The 21,256-nt window shown below is 40.5% G+C and overlaps 1 protein-coding gene across 1 annotated transcript in view; it reads left to right on the top strand.

The window, feature by feature from the left end:
• LOC140240451 (uncharacterized) overlaps nt 1-21,256 on the top strand; it is a 44,554-nt gene that overhangs the window by 19,661 nt on the left and 3,637 nt on the right. The window contains exons 9-26 of the mRNA XM_072320222.1: nt 42-193; nt 2,428-2,591; nt 3,137-3,357; nt 4,449-4,589; nt 4,737-4,847; nt 5,169-5,303; nt 6,110-6,304; nt 7,234-7,401; nt 8,057-8,199; nt 9,589-9,752; nt 10,902-11,115; nt 12,181-12,280; nt 13,342-13,458; nt 14,296-14,439; nt 15,449-15,601; nt 16,943-17,131; nt 18,042-18,254; nt 18,634-19,570. Of these exons, the coding sequence (XP_072176323.1) occupies nt 42-193; nt 2,428-2,591; nt 3,137-3,357; nt 4,449-4,589; nt 4,737-4,847; nt 5,169-5,303; nt 6,110-6,304; nt 7,234-7,401; nt 8,057-8,199; nt 9,589-9,752; nt 10,902-11,115; nt 12,181-12,280; nt 13,342-13,458; nt 14,296-14,439; nt 15,449-15,601; nt 16,943-17,131; nt 18,042-18,254; nt 18,634-19,570 (3,661 nt within the window). The remainder of the gene's footprint in view (nt 1-41; nt 194-2,427; nt 2,592-3,136; nt 3,358-4,448; nt 4,590-4,736; nt 4,848-5,168; nt 5,304-6,109; nt 6,305-7,233; nt 7,402-8,056; nt 8,200-9,588; nt 9,753-10,901; nt 11,116-12,180; nt 12,281-13,341; nt 13,459-14,295; nt 14,440-15,448; nt 15,602-16,942; nt 17,132-18,041; nt 18,255-18,633; nt 19,571-21,256) is intronic.

The raw sequence follows: 21,256 nt of genomic DNA, 5'->3' as shown, positions 1-21,256 counted from the left end.
AACCCCATTTTTACTGTGATATACTTGATTGTGTGATTCAGGTTGAACAAAATGCCAGGGATGTGAAGAGAAGTGATGAGGCTGGTAGTACCCCACCCTCTTCACTGTCCAAGGAACTTGGTGTGGACTCTGGTTTTGAACACGAGACATACAGTGTAGTGAATCACAGCCAAACAGTGATCTCCGAGCTGAGGTAGGTATCAGAGCTCAAATATTCTGGTTCAATTTTTTTTTTATGCCTCCGCCACGAAGTGGTGCCGGAGGCATTATGTTTTCGGGTTGTCCGTCCGTCCGTCCGTCCGTCCGTCCTTCCGTCCGTCCTTCCGTCCGTCCGTCCGTCCTTCCGTCCGTCCGTCCTTCCGTCCGTCCGTAATGAATTTTGTGGACAAGGTAACTATCAAAACCTGTTGAGGTATCCTAATGAAACTTGGCATGTATGTGTATTAGGGGGTGAAGTTGTGCCTATCAACTTTTGGGTGCACATGCTCAAGGTCAAAGGTCAAAAGGTCAAGGTGAAATACATAAAATTTCACTATGTCCACCATATCTATTGAATGCCTGAAGATATTTTCTTGAAACTTAGTGTATACATGTATTACCCAATTAAGATTCTGTGGTGAAAGTTTGGGTCATGAGGTCAAAGGTCAAAAGGTCAGGGTCAAATACATAAAATTTCACTATTTCTACCATATCTATTGAATGCCTGAAGATATTTTCTTGAAACTTAGTGTATACATGTATTACCCAATTAAGATTCTCTGGTGAAAGTTTGGGTCATGAGGTCAAAGGTCAAAGGTCAAAAGGTCAAGAAAAATTATCAAAACTTAGTATATACATGTACTGACTGGAAGTGATTATCTAGAGAATGTAGGGTTCATGGGGTCAAAGGTCAGGGGTCAAAGGTCAAGTGCAACACTTCAAAATTTTACTATTTCCCTCATATTTATGCAATGCCAGCAGGGTTATTATTTTTTTACACTTGGTGTATGCATGTGTAACCTAATAGAAATTCTCTGGAAAGTTTTTTTTTTCTTCTTTTTTTGCCTCAAAGGTCAAAAGGTCAAAGATCAAGTGAAAGTGCTGAACTAACTTTTTCCTCCATATCTCGAAGTGGCTCAAGTTATCTTGAAACTTAGTACATATTATGCATGTTCTACCTGAAAGTGATTATCTTATGAATTTTAGGGTCAAGGGCCAGATGAAAATGGTAACAATTTACTATTCAATTCAGAAATTGCACTTTTTCTCCACACCTGTACCTTGAAAATTACTCAATGCCTAAATGTATGAATGGGTCAAAGTCAAGTTAAAGTCCTTAAATCCCTAGATACATGCTCTCCTATTCATCCAATTAAACCTAGGTCAAGGAAGGTGAACATTCAACACATTTGTGACAAACTTGTCATTTCAATATTTTGCCAATTTTGTGAAAATGTAATCACACATTGTCCACATGTACTATCTAGACCTATTGGGAAAATCATGCATTATGGCGGAGGCATACCAGCGACATTTCTAGTTCTTTCATAAGCTTTGCTCCCCTATGCAAGTGGTCCCTTATGCATTGATGCTGGTCAAATGAATGGAGGCCAGTTGAAATTTATATCAGATGGGCAAAAATTCTGAACTGTTGAATCTAGGTGGTCCAACTGTACAACAACATTGTAAATAAGTACATAGAATAATCCTTTATTCTTCTATGTCTCATGAAAAAGCAAGTCGGGAAATTGCTATGTGTAGTTTGTCTGAAGAAATTGTAATTTGGGAGCTACCATTCTTAAAATACTGTATAAAGGGTGCCTACACTGCTGTAGGGCAGCATGTACATACAGCAGCTGTGAATGACAGTGCATGCTCACAAGAATGAGCTACATCTGGTCTGAACTGGCCATTAACAAAAGATGTTTATATGTCAAGTGTTTGACCTGGTCACGTTTCCAATACTGATTTATTGCTATCATTAAACACATCAGTTTGGGTTGTTCCAACACAAGATTGTAATCTAGTTTTTAAACTAATTCATTTTGATAAAAGCTAATTCATGTGATTAGATTATCATTTCAGCTTGTTCTATAGAAGGATTATGAACATTCAAAGGTCATGAGTTAAACTAGGATACTGAGAATAGTTTGGATTGCAGTTATCAGGTATGACTTACAGAAAGACATGTTTAACCCGTTGAGGACGGTTTTGATTTTGCTACAACATGCATTTCCCATAGACACTTGCCTGCCTTGAGTATACTCGGGACTCGTCCTCAACAGGTTAATGACAAGAGTTTAATTCTGGTGACACAACAGTGAATGAGCCAAATAAAAACAATTCACAGATAAAGATGTGTGCAGATCGTGTGACATGGCATCAGATGAGCCTGTACAGTTGCCATCTTGGTCATGTGACTTGTGATTTGTTGTGTGTGATTGGCAGACTTCAGCTTGCCGTGAAGGATGCCGAATTACAGCACGTGAAATCCTCGGCCAACCTGCCCTTGCCCCAGTCAAGCTTGTCGTCCTTGCCAGAGCTGGGGTCCAGCCGCAGTCCCACCAGCCTGCGCGCCCAGCTAGCTGCTCTCATGGAAAAGAGTAAGCTAGGTGAGCATCAAAATCATTTTCATCAGGGGTTGGACCCACCTTTTGATAAGACCACTTTGTTTTGCTTTGTTTTTAGATATCTCTGCCATGTCAAATCTGATTTTCATCAAATAAACTTTGAATTCCTCATGGAATTGTATACTCATTGATATTTCATATACTGTAAAACGAGGAATATTCGCATGCATTTTAATTTCACGAATTTTGCGAGCGCCAAGATTCGCAAGATTAAAATACATGCGAAAGTTCTTGTCAAAACTGTATGCATTAAATGCCAGTGGCAATTCACGAAAATTTCATGCTGCAAAAAAGACCGTCGGCTCAAATTCACCAAAATTTCATGCCGCGAATATATCATGTTTTACAGTAAGTGGTTTCTAATTATCTCACAAAGAGTTAAAACCTGAATCCCCATCTTAACCAAAACTATACCGTTCATTTTAAACTGAAAACTGAAAATTTTGGCCGTATGATTCTACTGGTCATCATATGGAGTCACCCTATCTTGCTGTCATCCATTAATCCCTGTGCTGTCATAATAATAGAAGAGAAAAAGACCCAGGAACTGGAGAAGGTGATTCTCCGTCTCGAGTCCAAAGCAGGAAAGCAGTCTAGCGATATCAACCACCTCCAGCGCAAGCTTGCCAAGGCCGAGGCTGGACGGGCCTCTGCCGAGTCCCGCATGTCCCTGAGAGACGGCCAGCTAGCTCAGCTCCATGCTGAGGTCCAGGGGAGGGCCAACGAGGTGGCAGTCCTTGAGAAGGAGGTATGATGCTATCAAGATCTTAGCACCATTACAAGTCAGTCTTCTTTCCTTGAGACTCCAAAGCCCCGAGCACATTTTCTAACACGAGGCATCTCATATTTGTGCTTACAATATGAACACATTTACTATGGAAGTATACAAAAGCTACCAAAAAGACAAGGTAATTCCTTGCCGTGTTAACCTATCTGTGTCCAAGAACTTGAGAAAACAAATCTTGGATCTTGCCATCCCACCGTCTCAGACCAAAGAGGGCAAGATGACAAGATCTTACATCTCATCTTCTTGTCCAAAACTCATATCCAAGAAGTCAAGATCTCGGATCTCACCTCTTTGCATTCTTGCTTTGTCAGACCCAAAAAAGGTTGAGAAGACAAGGAACTAATTTGTATTCTCCGAGGCACACACTAGCTTCAGTACATTTGTGAACTCTAATTCTGTCACAGTTTTCCTCTAGGCTTGGATTTAATCAATGCACAAAGATTTACTCAGTATGACAACAAACAGTCAGGGCCATCAAAAAAAAAAAATGTGAAAGTTTTGTTCCCTTCTACTCTAGCACTGTGGTGTCAAATGAAAAAGATGGTCTGAGCGTTCATGAGAATTCAAGCCCCTCCTCTTTCTTTCAAGTCATATTTTTTACAATTTTAATTGTTCAGTTAAGTGCCATACGAAATGAGAGATACACATCAGTGTAAATGTCGCCATCATACCCCAAAGACAAATTCCTTGCCACACAGTGCAAAGTTTTGCAACTGACTGACAAATTGCCATGTATTAGCGTAAGTATGCACCAAATTAATCAGTGTTCAGTACAAGCCATGACATAAAAAATCATGGTCATACATACTCCAGCAGGATTCAAACCTACGACCTCCTGATTACCGGACATGCGTCTTATCCCCTAGACCACTGAGCTTCTGCGCGACAGCCCAGTGCTGGTTGTAATCCTTATAGCAGGTAGCAGGTAAATAAAGGTAGTTTATTGCGAAACATTCATGTCTGAGAGTGTATTGAATGGTTTATTGCATGGATTGGAATAATAACGTTCATGAAACAGTAAACTGCCTACCACTATCTTCATCTCTAAACAGCTGAAAAAGTGCAAAGGTCAGGTATCTGCTCTGGAGTCTCAACTCAGTGAGAAGACCTCAGCCTTCTCATCCCATGTGGCCAAACTACAAGAACTTCAGGCTGAAGTGGAGGCTAAGTCATCACAGCTGACTTCAGCAAAGGTACACAGAGCTACGGTTGTTTGCCGCAATGTACCGATTTGATCTACCTTTCTGTTGTTATACAAAGGATTTAATGTGTCTCTGTATTGTGAATATGTCATCTCTAGAATTATTCATATTAGTTTTTATTTTCTATTCTTTCATCAGGAAGAGCTGAAGAGCAGAGAGCAAATTGAAGAGGGGTATGCAGCAAAGCTTGCAGAGATGCGTAAACTGAATTCTGAGCAGTGCCATGAATTGCAACAGCAGCTTGAAATGGTTAGTGAAACCATCATTCATGGTATATCTATCCTTGGGTAGTATCAGTCATGCTGTTTTACCAGGTTCAAAAATTCCCTCCCCCCCAAAAAAAAAGAAAAAGAAAAATAAATAAATAAATAAATAATGTAGATCACATGCTTCTACAAGATTTTTGTCTCTCGGAGTAATGTTGAAAATAAAGTTTTGTTATGGTTTCCTTTTATATTTTGTGGCCAAATCATCTTTTATGCTCAAAATTAAGTGCACATTCTTTGTTGCCAATCATTGTCAGTCACTCAAAGATATTTGGATGCTTATTGATTTGTCCTGTGATTGTAGCTGCAGCAAAAAACAGAGGCACAGACCACCGACCTGCACACCCTGAGAGAAGTCAAGAAGCAGGCCGAGAGAGATGTGAGCCAGAAAGAGGAACGTCTGCAGCGCCTTCAAGACGATCTCTCCGAGAGCCAGAAGGTTTGTGATGCCTTCTGGTCCCCGTGTGTGTGTGTGAGACTCTGATATACTCAAAGTGGAGAGGTATCCCATTTGATGTCAAATAAAAGGAAATGAGACAGGGAAGTTGTCATCCTGTCATTACAAACTCATGAGAGTTGGTTCTTAGTGTAAAATGCAGATTGACTTAATAATTCTATCATTATATAATGAGTAGAATATTACACCAGGAGTGCCAGAACTCATCACCTCTTTTGTGTTTTGTATATCCACTTTAGTAGTCTAGAGCAAAAAGGGAAGCATATTATTGGAACTTCCTTCTGAATGCTGCCAAGATAAGAATGAATTTGGCTAAGGTGATCGCAGATTAATGAGTGATTATGATCTAGGATAGATAAATATGACTCCCATTATGACAAACTACTTGAGACCTGCAGTTTTCTTTCATCATATTGAAATGTTTTATACCAGCCAAATGAATAAAGTATATAAAGACATACATGTAGACAAAAATTTTAGGACCATGAATTCTTACTGCTTTGTAATACAATTTTGTTATGACCATGTTCATTATAACAGGAGTGTACTGTATTGTCATTGTTTGCTAGTAGGATTTGGTTTTTGTGTAAGCCTCTTATTTGAGCTTATTTCATAAACAGAAAAGGATATGAGAATGAAGTAGTACTCCTGTCACATGTGGTGGATATATCTGTGAACAATTTGGCATGATATCCATATTCAAATCTGTATGTTTGCTCAGTAAAACAATGATGTGTAAAGTGTTGCTCTGTCACTAAACCAACATGACGCTTTTTGAATCTGCACAGGAGGTTATCAAGAAGAATGTGGAGAACCAGCAGCTGTGGAACACCCTGCAGAACCGAGCAGACGAGGGCTCCCTTCGACTGTCACAGATGGAGGCTGCCCTCGTTGTCTGCAAACAGGAATTGGCGATGTACATCGACCAGCTGGAAGGGGAGAAGAAGAAACATGATCAGGAGATTGAGCTGAAGAACAAAGAGGTAAGGCTCGAGTGGAAGTCTGCTCATGTGAAACTTGAATAATACAGTGATGTCAGTTTTCGTGACCCTTGGAGTATCAAAGTTCAGGCCCTTTTGTGTGCAAAGTAGCCTCATGTAGATGTATTTCTGGCCCTCTCCCATTTTAACTGGGATCCCTAAAAATATGAGTGACAGACACCAGTACATTTCATGTTTGTGTTGATCAGTGACACAGGTTTGACATACCATTCCTCACAGTTAAGTTCTGAATGGTTTTAAGTGCAATTCCTTATCATGTTCAAGTTGGCTGTGTGACAAAGAGAAACGTTAGACACACATGATGGTTCTCAGGTTTTCACTGAATAGTAAGATTGGTTGCAATCACACACACATAGTGGAACAGGCTTTGAGGTCATCACTTCACAACTCTTTCATTGGTTTGTACACTATAAATGTATATCTTTAATGGGAAGGGGGCAGGATTCAGCACCTGCAACCTCTTCCCCCCACAGTGTTCCTGTTGCTAGCTTATTACAAGCCCTCAATAATTTGTTATGAAAGATACATCTCATTCTTGTCTTTTCAACAAGGGGAAAAAAAAATGTAGTAAAGTTTTGTGTACGGTTAAAAGGAAGACTTTTCCTGTCAGCTGATGACATCAACTCTTCCACTAAAATTATCACAGGTATATGTTTTTGTCTAGATAATAACAGGCTTGTAAACAAATAGGAAAATTAAAATCTAAAACTTCATCTGTAGGTCATTCTGCTCATTTGACTTTACGTGCTTTCTTAACACTTTGTATGCTTTGAGTTTCAATGGACACAGACTCAATAGCATTGTACACACTGTCACAAAGTTGCTTGCAGGGGAAGGGGTAAAGTCTCTTGAGATGTAGTTTGGAATGACATATTAAGATGGATGTGGATTGTGCTATACTCGTATTGAAGGTGGCTGACCTTGAGGAGCGCTGGGGGAAGGCATCCGCCGAGATGGAGGAGAGAGGACTGAGGTCCTCTGAGCTAGAGCAGGCCTTGAGGGAGAGACAGGAGATGCTGCAGCAGAGCACGGAGAGGATCGCTGAGCTGGAGGACCGGGAGGCACAGCTGGAGCAACAGGTAACACACTGCATCCTCATCCTTACCCCTCAGCGCTGAAAGGGGTCAAAGCAGTACTCTTTGGAGTAGATTATCCTATAAAAAAAAAAAGCAGGATGTTACAACAGCAGCAACAAAGTACTTTATTTCAAACTGAACAACTGGGTTTGACTTGCAATTTCACTAAGAGTGTATGATATGACTGCCACAATAAGTTATAAAAAGGCAGATGATATTGTTTTTTTTTTTGATAATTACAGCCAAAAGTAAACAAGAAAAAAACACAAAATTTTCTCTTTTTGTGCTCTTTTGGCTTGTAAGCTAGAAGCTGGCTACAACCGTATTTAGGACACCACATGTACAACTAATTTGCAGGCAGGGTATACTTTGTCTTGACTGTTTTGGACTTGCCTAGTGTATAAAACTTGGATTGGGTTTTATGGACACTGGGTATGAGATGAAAGTTGAAAAATAGGTTTCATTTATCATGATGCATTTAGCAATGATGCTGAAATAAGATTTTAAAAAATACAATGATTTCACTGACAGGTTTCCAGTTGTGTCGTGAAAGTGTCCATAGTAAGTGACAAACTGCTGTGGTATGGATGTGTCTTTCATATACATCAATATGACATGACTAATAGTGATGTGAGATGTTAAACCCTTCTTCACCCAGGTATCTGGTCTCACCAAGGAGTTAGGCCAGCTGCGTGTGACAGCAGCCAGGGAAGGAGATTCCCTGGAGAAGAAGCTACACCAAGCCCGTCTTGAGGTGGAAGACAGGACCCAGCAGCTGAGGGAAGCTAAGGAAATTCTGAGGTTAGATCAGCGGTAGCATGCGTTGTGATGTGTCTTTTAAACATACCAACTGGTACATGTACCAGTATTCTGCACAGTTTTTAGCAAAAAATACTGCAGGTTTCAGGGAAAACCCTTTCTTCCCCCCCCCCCCCCCCCCCCCACACACACACACACACTCAAAAAGAAAAGAAGAAAAGAAAGAATTGGACTACTACACAAGTTTATTGCAGGAAAGGTAAAAAATGCTACTTTCCAGCAACAACAAAGTAGCAATTGCCTTTTCAGCCCTCAAAATACTGCAATGCTGTTTAATACTAGGTCAGCATCCCTGGTCTTGTCATGGAGTCTCCATGACAGCAGAAGCTTGGCCTCGTGCATGCACAGTCATTCTTTGCCAAACCAAATGTGTCCACTGCTCAGTGATATGGGAAAATGTGTAGATCCTGTACTTTGTCATGTGAAATATTGGAAAGAGAGGAAGAAATATGTTCTCTCTCTATGACCCTTTTAGGAAGTGTAAGTTAAACTCCAAGAGTGGTATTAGTTCTTGTTTAGTTCTTTTATCATGCATCCGAATCTCTTCTTTGTGGATGTTGCTTGATAGTTGCTATTTTTTCCAGCTGTTACAAGTCACCCCAGAGGAAAAGTCATAAAGAGTCTGAATCATCTTTCCTCTCATCTGTTGATGGGAAATAAACGAGAGAAAATTCTTGAGCTACCTTGACTAAAGTTGTTGAAATTGAAATTTCAGATTGGCAAAAGTTCCAGTCTGTTCTTATGTCAGTAGGTGAAGTAAGGCATATGTGACCCGCTACAACAAAAGGATCCTAAAGTCGCTGACGGCTGAGCCGAGAAAATCGAGTTTGAAGTCACATCATCAAAATTGGTCAAAACAATCAGATTTCTGTTTTTGGCATAATTTTGTAGCCTAATGTTTTGTCTATCATCTGCCAAAATTTCGAAGCTAAATAATCAAAGGAAAGGCAAGAAATCTATTTATTTATTTATTTATTTATTTATTTAGTCATATTTATACAGGGTGGCCCTATCAGTAGTCAATGCACTGTTCTCCCTAGAGGCCCTGTGTCACAAACTCATTCATAAAAGTCAAACGAGACAGACAGATAACACTACAGAAATATACAACAGAGATTACACTTTCGACTTTCAAATCCTTTTGTTGTAGCGGGTCACATACAAATGTAAGCCCATGTGTGGAATTGAACTAGAGATCCCGAGTTTCTTCTTTTTGACTCTATACTCATCCAGTTCTACCTTCTCTTTAACATACAGCAACATGCCAAATCACAAGCCAAATTGATGATACGATGGAGTACTGCATGAGGTGATGTACACATCTTTATTTTCTTTCTGTCTCTCTGTGTATGTGGGATTGTAACACTCTAGCACTGCCCAGACAGACTTGAGCCAAGCCAGAGTGACATCCAAGGACCTAGAAGAGAAGCTGAGAGAAGCTCGACAGGATGGTGAGAATCAAGGAGAGAAGACTGCACAGCTGGAGACGGAACTCAACTCAGCCAAAGCCAAGCTTGAGGACATGCTGGGGAATGGTATGTGAAATCTCAGGCTTGATTTTATTGTGCACACGCCTGTACAGTATGTCCCCCCCAAAAAAAAAATTACAATCAGATTTTCGCATTGATAACACCCAATATGATTAAATTGTCTAAATGCTACTTCAGGGTCTTAAAATATAACATCTTAGCACTATTTTACAAAAACCCCATTCAATTTGGTTAAGCGGTCACAGAGAAATGTGTATTGTTGTAAAGCATGTCATTAGTCTGATTCTTCCAAGTTTAGCACTTGGATGCTCTTGTGTGTGAACACAATAGACAGAACTTAGCGGGAAGAGATTCCTGACATGCTCTACAAAATTCCTCATCTCTCTTTGATGACTGAAGCAAATCAAATGGGGTTTTCTGTAAGATGTGGGCAATGAGTTATAGTTTCGTACCCTGAAATTGTATTTAGATTGATTCACTATTTTTAAAGTTATCATTACGGAGGGTCCTGTTGTAATTTTTTTGGGGGACACACGGTACTTTCAATCATTAACCCTGCTATTTCAGCATCTGTGTGTACACATAAGACACATACACTCGTATTGGCCCTGTGACATGAAGGGCATCACTAAACATGTACCACAGTACACTTGCCTGTATTTGCTACATGTCTGCCGAGGATAAAGAAAAATAATACCTTTTGAGATCATTTACTTACACTAATGACAGTTTCAGGTCTGAAAGACCATATATGCAATCAGTTGGAACTTATTTGGTTGCCAACCCCAAAATTTCATTCTCTACTGAGTCTGATTAATGTACAGTTGGTAGAGCAAACCAAATATCATGTGTCACACATTGGAAAACGTGTGTGTGCACAGAATAATTTCAAATTTCAAGTCCTGAATTCAAGGCCACTTGTTGATGTTGGAGTGTTACATTAGTGATCAGTTTTGCTCTTCATTGAATGAGGCGATAAAATGCTGTGTGTTTGCAGGAGAATAAGTTGTCAGTCCTTAGAATATGGTATAGCACTCTCCCATCTTTGTCTTTCTGTCACATTGTTTGTGTCAAATCATGCAAAATTTGATATTTTATCTTCTTCAAAAGATGAAAATGACATGTTATACAAAGCAAAGATTCATATAGCTGTGTATAAAATCCCATCCTTGGCTGCTATTATGTCCCTCCCAGCCAAGGAGGTGGATGAGGTGCTTGAGAGGACCCGTGAGGAGTCCCGGCAATCCAAGGAGCGATGCCGTCACCTTGACGACGAGCTGCATCAGGCCCAGGAAGACCTGAGGGAGGCGGCCACCCAGCTGGGAGAGCTCCATCGGCTGCTGCAGAGGAGCAAGGCTGACAACAAGCTGAAAGAGGAGCGCATGCAGGAGCTCAATGACTCCCTCAGGTCAGCCTAGAATCCTGGGACTTCACTTGATCCCTCGGCCTACTTTTTCAGGCACTGGAGTGAGAACTGGACCCTGTTTTACTAACATTGGAACCATATTGTGCCAAACAATAACCCCACAGTTAGAACAGATTCAGAACAGATGTAGTTGGCAAGGATACATAGATATAACAAAATGTATTCTGGAACATGGCATGGTATGAACAAGATTTTGGTCCCAAATGTCTTAGTGAAACAGTTCCTAACTTCTGAGGACTGTGATCCCAAAATAGTCCCTAAGATCTGTTGATTTGACCTTTGGATTGATTTTAGCTCCAAATGAAACAGCCCAGAAGTGTCTGACTGTCTAAGATCAATGTAGGAAAACACAGAAAGTATGTAGAGTTTACCAGTTGTATTGTGAATAATGCTGTACAAAAATATTTTCAGATTTCCATAAGAGTACTGTTGCTGCTACTTTTAAACTGTGACATATGGTTTCAGTTTGATCCTGTCCCCAATATGTGACAAAAATATCTATTCAATCACATTCATATGTTGCGACATTTTGAGAAGAACATGAATCAAAACAAAAACGCCCTAGTATATAGTCAGAAAATTGCACTGTTTTCAAGGTGGTGTGACAGTTTTAGGTATGCCATAATGATTTGTTTATCAGTAGAAAGTTTCAAGTTTGTATTCTTCATGATATATTTCATTTTTGGTAAAGTCATTCATTAGTATTCAGGATTCATTTCATGATTCCAGATGTATGACATGACTACAAGAGTTGTACTCACTCTCTCTCTGTCTCTGCTGATCTTAAAGATCCGGTAGCACACGAACACATGGGCGGCCTGATGGAGTCAATCTTCATTTCCTACCTACAGGGGTAAATTTGAATATATGGGGCTGGGCTGTGTATGTACTTATGTAGAGAGATTAGAAGAAATCAGTAATAAAAGCTGTACCCAATTTGTTACGGGGATTCTCAAACATATCCGAGCCAGGCCACCAGCCTTCCCATGCCATGGTATCTCCACTCTAATTGGTCTCTAACATGTACATTTAATCTGTGGTTTACAGACAGAGTCAGGAGGAGGTTAGGTGCAAGGAGAGAGACATGGCAGAGATGGACCTAGCTCTGAGGACCAGTCAGAGGGAACTACTCCAGCGATCGGCCCAGGTGAGGGAGCCCTTCGTCGATGTGTGATTATATTCTGTTGTTTGATAGAACTTTTCCGTACCAATCCATGTTGCCATGACTTGCATTTTCGAAGTTTTGTTTGAGGATAAGAAGAGGTAGATGATTTTCTTGCCTCAAATAAAACTGATTGTGGCTTGAAATAAGCACTTCATATACTTGACAAACCAAAGATGATAAGTACTGTGTGCAGTGCAAGTTTGATTGTGAAATCTACCAAGCAAGCATTATAACCATTTGACGTTATTGCAGACGACAAGCGCGCTCATTTGTGTGTTCTGCTTTCAGTCAAGACTTCTTACAACATGAACATTTTCATAATTTCAGAAGTGTTTGCCTTTTAAGACCAACACCTGATAACCAAAAGCATACTCCTACAAAAGTCCACTCTTGGTGGTGAGCTTCAAATAGATCTCAGAGTTGCAAGGACACATGATATACATCATATGGAATTCATAGAGTTAGTAATAATCAATTTAATCCATGGTTTAACCTTGATCCTTGGACTTAAGCACAAAATAGGCACACCTTACACATGTAAGTGTCAGCCTATTAATTATAGGATGTCTTTTGCCATAATGATGTGTCATGTACATAATAGTGATCACAAATTTGCATAAGCCATATACTAGACTTTACTGTACCCTAGTGAAGTGTGGCTGTAGTATGTGTTTTGTTTGTTTGTTTGTTTGTTCATTTTTCCATCTGAGAAAATGGCTGGATAGCCCATATTTAGCTACACTAAGCTGGTCTTCCACTGGGTCCGGTTGGATGTGAGGCGGGGCCACTTCACCGGGTTAAACACCCTGCTCTTTGCAATGAATGAATGAAGCGGGATCTTTTACGTGCCTGAGTTGTTACTCTCTCACACATAGGACCTCCATTTTATGTCCTATCCGAGGGACAGAGTGTTTTGCCTCTTGCTAAAGGTATGATTACACACAACATTGCTCAGTGAAACTCGGGTATCGAACTTAAGTTGCTTTGGTCGAAGGCAGACGTGCTAACTAATGAGCCAACTCACTGTTTTCTGTTCAATGCAGGTTAGTCAGCTGGATGTGACAGTGAAGGAGAGACAGAGTGAGATGGAGAGAGAGATCCTACAGCTACAGACAAGTCTCAACAAGTGTCAGTATCAGCTGAAGCAGAGCAAGCAGAGGGTGAGGCTCAAGCTGTGTGCTCTAAGTTAACCTGTTCCTTATGGGAACCTTGTGGTTCCCAAAATGTAGACAAGGGCGCCTGCATTTCTGGCCTGACTTCATGTTTATTTGTATCATATTGCCCAGAAAAATGGCTTTGATAGAAAGATGGGAGTCTCTATCAGTATTTGTTCCCTTTCTGTATGAAAAATGTGTATATCACAGTATTACTTGCCCTTTTCCAATGTAGTGTGTGCTTGTTCTGCTATAAAACTTGTATGAAGATCTACATAGCGATCAAGGCTGAGCTTAGTAGATTTTGGCTTTCATTGACCCCATTGTCTTGTTTTGTGTATATCAAAAGATTTTGCGAACCCATCAGCGTAAATGATTCATTCCTCGCGCACGACCAATATTTTCATTGTTCGATGGAACATATAGTTGACCATGGAAAGGGGGTGTATGTACCGTACCATTTGATTGCTTCCGCACAGGAGAAATACCAACCTGTCCATTCTCTGTCAACCTGCAAAAACAGTCTTGTGTGGGGGCATAGAAGGCTCTCAGAGAATTGTGGCGGAATGGGTTGATACTCCCAACTTGATTGAGGTGCTGTTCACGATGGCTGTTCAAGCTTTGACAACACACGAAATGTAATGAGTGGGACTGTGCAGTGATGAGCTGAATGTGATGTCTGAAATGGTAAGACAGTGGACATACAAAGTACATATTCTTAATCATGCACAGCATGTCCGTAAATTGGACAATTTTGACAGATAATGAACTTGGATTTGAGGTGGAAGAATTGATTTTTAACTCATCATAATACAATCAGCTTCGTTTTTATCGTACTACCAGATTACAGAGCTTGAAGAGAAGGAAGGGAAGCTAAGGGAGGATAGTCAATCAAGTGAAGTACGCCTACATGACCTGAAGCAGACTATACAAAAACAGGATGGTGAGCTTGCACTCAAGAGCAAAACAGTGACACGGCTAGAACAGGTGAGCAAAATATTTGACAGCAATTTCACTTGTATTTGCATTTTTTTCTTTCTTTTTCTTTTAAACGATTTCTTGCAACATGTCCATGCAAGCTGATTCTATATTACTGGTATCCAAATAATACACAGGGGAAAGTGCGTCAGTGGAGATGCAGGGCACTCTCGGTCATTTGCAATGTTGCAGTATATGCACAACGCAGCCGAGTGCATGTTGTACGACATTGCGAATACCTGAAAGTGTGCTGCTTCTCCACCGACATCACAATCTTACACCTGTGCGTTATTTGTTTTTATAGAATGGGTCTGTATATAAACTGTGATATCAGCTGATAAAACTTTGTATTGCTGTACAATGGGGCTGCCCTTGGCAGTGCAGATGACCATGCGTTTCATGCTGTACACAGCTAGCTATTATTCAGGTGTGACTGTATTTTATCTATTTATGTACTACGGTGTAAACCCCCTGTGTGCCACATTCGTATTTTGAGACTGCAACCAGCCATGCTTTGGGAAGAATTTTGTTTTTCATCTCCATGTGACTTGTTAATTGATTTTGTTTTGCTGGACATGCGATGAGCAAAGTTGTAGAGTAAATTCCAAGCATTGCTTTGATGTAAACTTGATGACAAATCTATGATTTTTCTTGAAAATGACCAGTGACTACATTATTGTCTAGGCATGACTTTTGCACACAGAACAGGGACAAAAACTTCACTTCAACATAACTTCAACATAACTTAAACTGGTACATAAGGAGAATTTATTTGAAAATCCAAATGAGGAACACCACTTGATATTCAATCACCACACAATGCAAGATACATGTGAGAGGAATGGTACAGCAAGTGAAGTTTCATTGTACTATAGCATATTTGGTGATTTCTCAGTTGGTTTGGGTGGGTCTGTGTGTTTGAGTAAAATACGTGCATGTGAACTTGGCACACCATCGAACTTGGCGTGTGAACGTGGCACATAAAAAGTTAAAGTCTATTCCCCCACCCCCACCCCAGAGAGTGGAAGAGCTGATGTCAGACCTGAAGGCTCAGAAAGAGGAATGCATAGAGAAGGGACAGCATCTGAGGCTTGGCAGGGAGCAGGCCCAACAGACCCAGGTCAGTCTGGCTGAGATACAGAGACAGCTGGCTGAGGCTCACAGGCAACAGGTCAGACATCTTTCTTAGCAAGTTACTTTCAAGATCTGTCTTTATCCTGCTAATCTGCCATAGATTTGTGGAAATTGTTAACCCTATTCTAACTGGGCTATTTGAGACCAAGTTTTTACTGGGGGGGGGGGGGGGGGGTGTCAATTTGACCCCCCCTTCAGATCTCGGCCGCCGATCGCGCGATCGCCGCAAAATTTTGCCTGAACATAGAGCCGGATGTCAACTACAAGATAACATGGTCATACAATAGAAAAATTTTGATTTCATATTTTTTTATAGATTAATTATGCAAACTAACGCATGAAATCATATTTTCACTTATAACTCCATCTAAAAGACTGAAGGATTACATCAAAGAAGACACATCAAACAATTTTCTCGTAAAAAGAATAGCACAATCAAAATCGTTTTCTTTTGTTTTTATTGTTTTGTTAATTTCTTATGTATTTTATTGTTTTTTCGATCTTTTGTTTTCTATTGTTTTGTGCCAAAATTTGTTGGAGGCACTTTTTCAAGCTTATCTGCATTAGAATTGATTTATTTCAATGGTTAAAAGTTGAAATAATCTAATTTATATTGATTAAACAAAAAAACACACTTTGCATTGGATTTGCACACGAAATCATGAATTTGAGTGTTTTTCGGGTTGACATGCATACGCAAAACACTGCATAACTTCAAAACGGTGTACCCGGACGTCGCAAATTTGGTCTCAAAATATGCGGGAGACTCAAATGAAAAAGGTCACGAAACGACGCGGCAAAATCTTTGCGCGTTGCGGAATCGTGGCGCGAAACGTCGAGGGGGGGTCAATTTGACCCCCCCCCCCCCCCCCAGTTAGAATAGGGTTAAGGTGAAAAACAAGTCACTATAGTATCATGCAGTCCAGTTTAAAGTAAGGGTTCTGTGAGGAGTACAATATATCTTTCTTGATTTGATGATGATGACGATGATGATGAAACAGCATTTATAGAGCCCCATTTATCTGTAGAAACATTCAAATGTTTGATGTATGTTTTTGTAAACAGCTACGAATACTTTATTGCCCATTAATTAAATCTGAATTGTAAAGTAAGGAGTTTCTACTGGTACAGTATTTCACCATTTATGTGAGTTTACTTGCAGATATAAAATATCACTCAATATGCTGCATGTGTGCATGTCTTTTCCATTTCTTGAGGATTTTGAACTTGTTTGTGTGTTTGTGTCTTTGAGTAAGCGCGTGCACAGAGCAATGATGGCAGTGTGATGTTTTTTTTTGAACACCAAGTCATGTAATAGTTGGCCAGAGTGGAAAGTAACTGTCTAGATTTCTGATGTTGATCAATGGATTTCCTGCAGGATAATCTGTCCAGTGAGTTGGAGGAGGCCCTAGCAGCCAGCAGGGCCAAGGACTCAGAGCTGGCCCACCTTGCCGAGGATCTTGGTGCAGCCCGGGCCCAGGAGATGGCCCTACAGACTCAGTACACCAGTGAGCTGCAGCAGATTGCCAGACTACGGGATGAGGAGGTGGAGCTAAAGGAAGATGAGGTAAGGCAGATCAGTTTTTAAAGGGGACCTCCGGATGATTCTCAGACTTTTACATTTGAACAACTATAAACCAGTTAAAACGGAGTTTCAGAATTTATAGTGATTGGGATGAGGAATGAGGGTGTTTTCAAAATTTGTAACAAATTGCAATGAACAAGGATGATGACATGGCAGCCTTGCCGTAAGAATGCATGAGTTGGGGTTCAAGGAACCAGAACAAAAGACTTAGGCATGCATAGATTCTTCACAGGTGAACTTGTTAAGCAGGCGGTATTGTAATGGGAATTACACTGCTACATTTCTGAAATATGTGAGGCTGTGATGTCATCAACACTGTTCAGTGTAATTTGTTTAAGATTTTCAGTTTATTGGTTTCTCTGCTCAAGGACAACAATAGATTCCACGAATCTATATGTGGAACTGTCGATTTTTGTACTACATGATGTGAAATTATGAAAATCGTCTGGAATGCCCCCTTTAATGTTCGAAGGTCTGAGGAACAGTGAAATTTAAAGTTTATCAAATTAAATTCTCCTCTACAACTGGCCTCATTTTTTTATTGCTTTGCTTCTTCTCTGCTTGCATATGTAAAACTTTCTTGTTCCAATCTGTGTGGTTTGTAAGTTAAAATATCTGCCGCTGTTATGTTTTGCAGCACTGCCATGGATCAAGATGTAGTTTCAGAGTCATGTTTGAGGGAGCAGTTTATGATAGTTACAAAATGCAATATCAGTAGGTGAAATGGTATCATCTCGACAACAAATAATTGATGGTGGATAATTGGCAATAATTAGCCAACTACTAGCCAACTGCTATGCAAAATATGCTCGAGATGGTGGCCTGTATAATGATGAGGTAAATTTCTCTATCTGGTCTCAATGTAAGTGTGTAGTATTATGTGTTCCATTAGGTTGCCCAGCTGCAGGAAAGCCATGCAAAGCTGCTCGCATCCAGAGACCAGCTAGACTCCTCTGCCAGGCTCCAGATCAGCCAGCTGAAAGCAGCCAAACAGGGTGCCCGGGAGGAGCTGAGTGAGGCCCTGAAGAAAGTGGATGAGCTGGAGGCTGACCTGGCAGCATCCAGGGAGGTCATTAATGCCACCAATGAGGCTATTGTTATCAAGGTGAGTGTTTTACAATCTGTCCAATATGGGAATCACCAGTGAAAACTGGTTTTCATTCCATACCTGCTTTTCTTTTCTTTTTTAATTCTTAGGGAGATGTGATTCTACTTGTTTCAGACAACATTTCAATAGTAAGCAAGAAGTGTGTCTTGTTATTTTGTATGTTCATAATGCTCCCTCTGATAGGAGAAGTAATACAAACAGTATTGTAGAATGTTAGCCATTGTACAAATGTAGTTGTTTATCTCAATCTTTGCTAATCACTTGATGAGTCAGGTTTAACAAGACAATGAAGAAGTCTGCATTCCTTTGCTGCAAATAAGAAGTGAACTACTAGTACTTGTATTTCTGTTCTTTGTTCCTCTATTTTTCTTGCCAGGAGTCTGAGGTGGCAAGACTAAAGGCCAAGGTATCGGGATATGAGAGGGCCATGTTTGGCATTCACTTCAACTCAGGAGCTCCTTCCAGAGCTTCTCCCCAGCGACCCAGCAGTGCTGACTTCATGTTTGAATCCTCCCCTTCGTCAGGAATTCACCGTGGGAGTCTGGAGCACAGACTGTCATCGCCAGCTTCTCATGGAATGAATGGTAGTCTTGAGCTGAGACCCAGTGTAGAGGAAAGTGCAGCTCCCACAAAGCTCACTGACAAATTGATTCACACTCAGAGTGGAGCAGAGACCAGTGTAGAGGAGAGACTAGTAACACACTTCTCTCAAGCAGAATTTCAGGAGTTCAAAGGGGATAGAGTGAGTTTAGAGCAGCACAGTGACTTTCCCTCAAGTGACAAAGTCAAACTCTCTTACCATCAAACAGAGACTAAATTTCATAGCAAAGTGGATAAATTCTCTGATGTGACTGATACAGACTCGATTATTTCAGGTGTAGAGCGGCTGCCAGAGATGCAGCCACAAGAGCAGCCAGGAACATTCCAAGCAATGCTGGACTTTGTGAACCAGCAAATCCTGTCGGAGAATGGGGGTGGCACGACGGTGGATGACACGAGCTGGCTAAACCCAGACGACATGTCTGATGGAGGTCTGCTGCTCACCCCAACTCACAGCAGCCGAGCCTCGTCCCTCTCCCCTCCCACCCCACTCAAGAGTGCCAACTCCTCTCCATCGTCACGGTCTGCCCCTCCGACGCCCGGCTCCCCTCGAAGGAAGAGTGGAATACCCCTGAGAAAGGGCTCCTCACCAGGACGTAGAGTACTCCATTTCTCCAAAGGGGGGACAGGGCACTCGGTGTTAGCATCCTTTCGAGGGGGGAACCAAGTCACGAGGAATGGACGACAGGCAAAATCACCGGACAAGCGAGCAGGTAAACAAGATATCCTTGAAGGCAGTGTTCTGACTGTTTATAACTGTCAACTTTTGGCCTTGCCTCAAGACCCAATTATTCATGAACAACATATTAGTTGAGATAAAAGATGAAACCTTGAATCAATTTTAGCTCCACTCACTCTAGTCCTTGTCCTTGTACATGTCACGTCCAGTATGGCTGGAGTGAAGACAAACATCTCGCCTTTACAGTACATGTGCGGAGCTTGAGCATGTTGTGAATGCAATGCATGCAAATATTCAGTGTACGAATCTACATGGTGATGCAGACGACATCAGTGTTAATAATCCTTGATCTACCATTCTTTGCCATATGTGACCCTGCACCACAAAACGAACAAAAAGTCGCCTGACATGGTTTTTTAGTTAAGGTCAGATTCTGAAAGAGCAGACTCTAAGCTTTAAAATGATATATAACTCAATCCAAATGGACTCTCCTAACCTATCTAAATATTGGAAAGAAAGTACACACCCTTGATAAGTGTGAACTGAGAAAAGAGGCTCTGAAGAACAGGGTCTATTCAAGCGTTTAATCTTTACCAAGCAGCGCAAGCTGTGCGATGAATGGAACAAATAATAGGATGATAAACACCAGAGCAATAACAATGAAGGCATGCCTTATTAACACATTCTGTTGATGATAAATGTCAACTTTCAAAGCAGTAGCCTTATCCCTTCTAAAGTTATTGGAGTTAGAAGTAATGGCCATTGGCAGGGTTTTTAACAAATGAAAAGAGGACTCTTTCAGAAACACCTTATCACACTATTCCACTAAAAAGTGTTCCAGAAAAACGGCTGATAACCAAATTTCCTGTTCATTTTATGATACCAAACTTTAGTATGATGTAGAAGAAGACATGCTCTTTCAGAAAATATAAAAAAGTCCAAGATTGGCTAGGTTGACCTACTTCACCTATTTTCCGCTCTCACACAAAATCAGTGCGTGCGACTTTTTGTTCGTTCTGTGATGCACGGTCACATATATTGTCAACATTTCTTGTGGCTACGTTGTGGCTAGAAATGTGAAGATGAATCATATGTGTCTGTTTCATGGTATTTCAAAAAGAATTATGGAAGAAAGTAGATAGCTTCGTCTAAAAAATATGATGATCATTGGTTTTTCTCCCCAGGTGCCGATTAAAATACCTGTTTGTCTAACCATGAGAATTGATGATTTACATAAGTCTAGTTTTCATTTCCATCTATAAAGAAGTAAAAGAACTGATGATGTTTTGTTTAAGTCATTGTTACGAACTCGCTGAAGTTCAGCACTGTTCTGAAAGGAGAGAAGATATTGTGTGGGCTTTGTATAAAGTTTGCTGTAATTCCGCCAAGACTTGTATGTGAATTGTTTCTGCTTGAATACTGCTGCTGTGGACGTACAGTGTGAAACCCCGTTATAACAAGGTCCGTTGGACTGGCGTTATTACCTCGTTATAACCAGTACCTCGTTATAACCGTACGCATCAAAAACAAAGAAAAACATAAGCACGATGTCATATACCCATCAATCAAACTTAAGAACATCCTTTGCATTGTTATTACACAATTATGGATCATTATTATTGAGTCAATAAAGGGAAATTATTTGTGAATTGATACATAAAAAAGACGGAATAAAGTAGGAGTTGAAATGCGTTAATTCTATATTTTTCTTCCGAAAATC

The sequence above is a fragment of the Diadema setosum genome, chromosome 17 (assembly GCF_964275005.1).
Source record: "Diadema setosum chromosome 17, eeDiaSeto1, whole genome shotgun sequence".
NCBI classification, from domain to species: Eukaryota; Metazoa; Echinodermata; class Echinoidea; order Diadematoida; family Diadematidae; genus Diadema; species Diadema setosum.
Note: the sequence above shows the minus strand (reverse complement) of the source record. Positions and strands in the feature narration are given on the sequence as shown.